We start from the raw sequence: 5,449 nt of genomic DNA, 5'->3' as shown, positions 1-5,449 counted from the left end.
AGATATTTGTGCAGTAGAGGAACCCATCTCCATGATGTTATGGCAATCAGTAATGGCTCATTATCTTGTTCCCATGCTGAAGGCCACGCTATAGGCAATCTAGGTTTTCCCACTTGTAAACAATGGCATGTCATTCCCAGGCATGTGCCCCAGAGGAGAAGTGAAACACCCATGTGACTCTGTGATTTCTGTCTCAGTATTAGGACTACGAGGTGGCAGGAACCTTGATCGCATACAGAGGACTTATTATGAGGGGGGCTTTCTTGCTGGTGAGGATGAAGATAGTAGTATTTTGTATTGTAGTGTGCTGTACTGTTTCTGTTTGTCTGAAGACTGTCAGTCTTTTTGTGTTTGAATAAAACAAATCTAAAGTTAATTTAATCTACACTGGAATATTGAATTTTTTAGAAGAGAGCAGGTCATTTACAAAGTAAGGTCTTCGATGAGGGGCAGCTTGTTTGTGCTTACCTGTTTGTGGGTGGTTTTTAAAGCGAGGGCTAACCTTCACCCATCCAGTGTTTCAAGAACCAAACAATATTTCAAAAGGTTTTAGGAAGATGTCTCTCTTAAACACTTATTCGTCAAAGCCCGGTTTCCTCGGAACTGCAAAATCCTACAAACACACACACGCATAGATTCTTGTTATTACATGCAAAAAAAAACAGACATTCACAGAGGGATTTAGAGCTTATGCACAAACACTGGAAAAGGGCATATGCAAACAATCACTGTTGCCCAACCACAATTCTTTTTTTAAATTTTTTTCTGCATTTAATGTTGATTTTTCTCTTTCTCTCCAGGCCCTGTCGCACTGCCCAAAGGCAACACGCTGGGCCTTCCCTTCCAGAAAGAGTCACTGCTGGGCATGGTATCCAACCCCACTGAAGTGTTTTGCTCCGTACCTGGCCGCCTTTCCTTGCTGAGCTCCACATCTAAGTACAAGGTTACTGTGGCTGAAGTCCAGAGACGTTTGTCACCCCCGGAGTGCCTAAATGCATCGCTCCTGGGAGGAGTTTTACGCAGGTTAGAGCGTCCATTCAACATGACATTCCTTTTTTTGTCCTTAAGCTGTTTGAAATACTTTCTCGTAACGTTAAAGCTCAGTCGGTCTTGGAAAATATTTTTTTAAAGCCTTGGCTTGTGCTCTTTTCCTTAAATTATCTTTTTGCGATTTTCATAGGTTACTTTGCTTTGTCTGCAAATTTAGCTCAGTTCATCCTTTAAAGATGTGTTAAATTCACCATTTCAGTTTTAATCTGAAAAGAGTGCGATTGTTTTCGTTGATGTTTGCAAGATGTGTATTTGTGCTGTAGCAGTTGACCTTATGACACATATGCTTTATGTGGCAGTCTGTTGAGGGACGGGGGGGGGCTACCGTTTGTGCTTAACACCCCTGATCAGAGCAATTTTTTGTCAAACTGCATGTTTGCCACTTCCCATGTGCCTTTGTTAATGCTGACATGCACCCACGTACACAAACACAGCCCTTTCTAAGTAGGTCATATAGCTAAGGGGGGGTGTTAGAACAGAGACGGGGGCAAGGGATGGGGGGCTCTTCACAGCACATGCCTCCCCTAAAGATCTCTCACCCACCATGCAGAGGGAGAGCTTGCCGGCCTTGTCATGCAGAAAAATGACTCTGCCATGGCAACTTAGGAGTTTGAAAGTCTCTGCACATGCATGTAAGAGCGATGCTGTTTGTTTTGGTAAGCTGAATCATCAGCAGTTTAAATGTGTTATCTAAGTTGAAAGGAGCAGTGTTAATGTATTTAGTTTACTATATGAAAAACAGGGTTAGATTTTGTTAAGAAAGACTTGTCTATGCTTTTCTATACTAATTATTTTCTTTTAATGAAAACATTGATACAAATTTAACTGTAACCCAAAGAACTTTTAATCGACAATACTAGCTAATGCTTCATAAACATGCCCTGTGGTAAATTTCTGTGTAAATATGCAAGGAAATTTCCTCTATAGTTTGTGGCTGCTTTCATGGTTTTGGACTCAGTTTGTCTTTGTGTCATTCTGCAGAGCCAAGTCAAAAAATGGAGGTCGTTCCCTGAGAGAGAAGCTGGATAAAATCGGTCTTAATCTGCCTGCAGGAAGAAGAAAGGCAGCCAATGTCACTCTACTTACCTCACTTGTAGAAGGTATGACATGTCACTCAGTAGCACATTGTGCCTTCCTGGACGTAACTGCTGCCTGCACTGGCTGGAATGCTGTTCAAATATCATGGGAATGTATATGTGTCAGTCTCCTTAGCAGTGTCTTTTTAGCCAAGCACAGCAATAAAGCAATCTAAAACCACCTGTCAATAATAAGCATTGTTCTTGAGAAAGGTATCCTAGTGGCTTACGTGTGGGATGACGTTTAACATGGTTAGCCTCATTTGACTAAATAAAAAAAAAAAAAGACGAAGAGAAGAGCTGACAGACAAGTAAAAAAAAACAATCTTCTCTTAGGAAAACATTCTCCCCCCGTTCTCAGTTGGAAAAGTTAGATCGTCTTTACCAATGTTGTTTCTGTCTATCAGTAATAATTCATCTGTTTTTAAAAAGTTGAGGCTACTCTGACACTTTCTCTGACAATTTAGTTTTTGTATTTTTTACAGATCACTCATAGTGAGCCTTTATGGTTGGAGCTAAAAGCTAGATAAAAACTTGTTACTGGACGCACCTTAATACAGTTATTTGCTCATATAAGCACAGTCAGTTTTGTATTGTCTACTTGCCCGCTGGCTGAAGCAGGATATTTTTTCCCTCTCAACAAACCTATTCATTTTCATAAACGGGCTAACAATTCTATGTAGGGGAATGACTGGAGGCTTGTTTTGCGACTTTTAGAGCTGAATTAAACCTTGTAATGTTTTGTTCAGCTCGCCAGGAGGGCCAGATGACCTTAAAGCTTGTACTTATGAAAAGCTGCCTGAATCCTGTAGTGATGAACAAGTCTATCAATGAGCATACAGCTTGAGGTGCCTTTGCCCCCCCGGTGCTACCATTTATCCTAATAGGCTTGTTAGGACGGCAAATTAAAACAACCTCAATAAGAAGATAAATTCATACCACTGATCTATAATTCTGCCATTGGATGTCTCTCCAATGCTTTTGTAATTAAATGCTGCTATCTGAAAGCATTTGTAAACAGTAAAAAATGAGTGCTTAATTTTCGTGTCATAATGCAAGATATTAATTTAAAATACAAGACATTTTTTGTGTTTTTTATGGTAAACACAAGGGATCAGAAATTTAAATGTGGTGAAAAATTATTTACGCTTAAAATACTGAGCATAAAATATTCAGTCAAAGTGAACACTTGAGCCATTTTTTTCATATTCCGTTGATGGATCATTGCATACCGGGAGTGTAGGGGATGGGGTTTCTTTTGTATGCCTCAAAGATGTCATGACATGCATCTTTCCATAACTAAAAAATACAGATGAACAAGAATATTAAAAACAGCAATTATTTTGGGTGAATTAAATAAAATTATGTATTCATGTTTTTTATTGCATTTATAGCCCAATGTGAAAAAAAATTACTTCTCTACAAGTGACTTTAAGACGTTAAGAGTATTCCTTTCTCACTGAAATTAGGATATGGGAAAAGTTCAGAATATGAGAATAATATTTTTTTTCTATTTCTTTTTGTCAATGATTCAGTCTTTTTACCATTTCAACTAAGCACAAAAAAATAAATGACCCGATTTAAAGTCCTGCTCATCTGTTCTTTGATCTACCCTTTTGAGATAATAATCTTAATTTAATTCTGTGTATTACAAAGTACATATTTCAAACAAAGAAAAGGTGTTTATTAAACATAAATACACAGACATTGTGTAAATGATAAATTAAAACCATTGCAAATCCTATTCTGAAATGTGTCATTTTAGCTTGTCCTAGTTGATTTTTGCCTAAAAAATAACTCAGATAGAGGTGGGAAAACAGGACTTCTGTCACCACGCTGCATACTGATGTAAGTTTGACCTGGTTAAGGGTTAAAAACATTAATAATAAATGTAGTTACTGTGTATGGAAGTACTGTGGCAGTTATTGTTAATTATATTCATTTAATGCTGCTGTTTATAAAGCAGAATGAAGTGTTCCCTATGTGCTGAAGAATAAGCAGATATTTCCGGGAAGGCTTCCAGGAACTAAGAAAGATTGTCTTGTGTGTCTTGTGGTTTTTGCCAACAATATTTATTTTTCCTTTGTGTTTCTTCAGGTGAAGCAGTTCATTTAGCAAGAGACTTTGGTTATGTATGTGAAACTGAGTTTCCTGCAAAGGCAATAGCTGAATATTTGGGCAGACCCCATGTGGAGCGCAATGAGGTCAACTCTCGCAAGAACATGCTCCTCGCTGCAAAGTAAGTATTTTCTAATTTGTGGTTTGCATCATATTTGCACGCATTTATTCATAAGTAACAGAGACAGGTTGCAACGAGTCTTTATTTCTTTCAAGCCTGGTTTTGCTCTATTTTTGAAGTAAAGCTTTTACCTTACTGAAACTGAAATCACAGGGTTATCTATTTGGTTTGCTTACAGGCAAAGTTAAATACTGCATCCATCCTGACTGGTTTCTCTCCCCTCAGGCAAATCTGCAAAGAATTTACTGACCTGCTCACACAGGACCGGTCACCATTGGGAAATTCGAGGCCGGCGCCCATCTTGGAGCCTGGAATTCAGGGCTGTCTGACACATTTCAGTCTCATCACTCATGGATTCGGTTCTCCAGCCATCTGCGCTGCAATGACCTCGCTCCAGAACTACCTTAACGAGGCACTCAAACAAGTGGACAAGATGTATTTGAGTTCTGGCAGTGAAACCCAGGGATCCTCGGAGAGTGGGAGCAAGTCTTCCGACAAAATGGACAAGCACAGGAAATGAGAGCTCAGAAGGAAAAAACATGAATTCAGAATCTCAGAATACACATATTCTTGCTGCCCTCTGTGTTTTGGACTTTTTGAAACTCATCTTTAGTATTACCATTTTGAGAGCTTATTTTGTAAGTGGGTGTCAACGTGTGCTTCAATCACAAATGTTTATTTCTAAAAAAAAGAAAACTGTGGATTTATCACAGTTTGCTACAAGTTAGTATGTGTTGACACCAAATAGGGAATTCTGTGGGCTCATCTTTTTGGGAGCTGCTTCTGACAGTCAAGCGTGCCATTAAATAATAGCAAGGCAGTCCTATGAAAATCCCACTCTACAATGATCTAAAGAAACTGTTTTTGAAGAAGAGGGGGTAAACAAGTACGTTCTGCATTTTTTTCCTCCTCTCTTGTGGACATCATTTCAAGATGGGTTGCAATGACTGTGAATTCTTCTCAGCATCCCCCCCCTTCCCTTCTACTCTGTCTGGAGGCAAATCCACTGATTTCCTGTGTCTCAATCGACCTGCAAAGGCAGTTTCTAAATTTGTGTTTTTGTATGTGTGTGTATGAGGGAAAG

At 39.0% G+C, this 5,449-nt stretch overlaps 1 protein-coding gene across 1 annotated transcript in view; it reads left to right on the top strand.

Moving 5' to 3' along the window:
- The window catches only part of LOC107090635 (transcription factor AP-2 gamma-like), a 7,794-nt gene extending 2,738 nt beyond the window's left edge, over nucleotides 1-5,056 (top strand). Inside the window, exons 3-7 of the mRNA XM_015384139.1 lie at nucleotides 104-269; nucleotides 801-1,023; nucleotides 2,032-2,150; nucleotides 4,224-4,365; nucleotides 4,591-5,056. Of these exons, the coding sequence (XP_015239625.1) occupies nucleotides 104-269; nucleotides 801-1,023; nucleotides 2,032-2,150; nucleotides 4,224-4,365; nucleotides 4,591-4,885 (945 nt within the window). The 3' untranslated portion in view covers nucleotides 4,886-5,056. The remainder of the gene's footprint in view (nucleotides 1-103; nucleotides 270-800; nucleotides 1,024-2,031; nucleotides 2,151-4,223; nucleotides 4,366-4,590) is intronic.
- The last annotated feature ends 393 nt before the right edge of the window (nucleotides 5,057-5,449 follow it).

This window comes from Cyprinodon variegatus, unplaced genomic scaffold (assembly GCF_000732505.1).
Source record: "Cyprinodon variegatus isolate N-32 unplaced genomic scaffold, C_variegatus-1.0 Scaffold305, whole genome shotgun sequence".
NCBI classification, from domain to species: domain Eukaryota; kingdom Metazoa; phylum Chordata; class Actinopteri; order Cyprinodontiformes; family Cyprinodontidae; genus Cyprinodon; species Cyprinodon variegatus.
The sequence above is the reverse complement of the archived record's forward strand: the minus strand, read 5'-3'. Positions and strand labels throughout refer to the sequence as shown.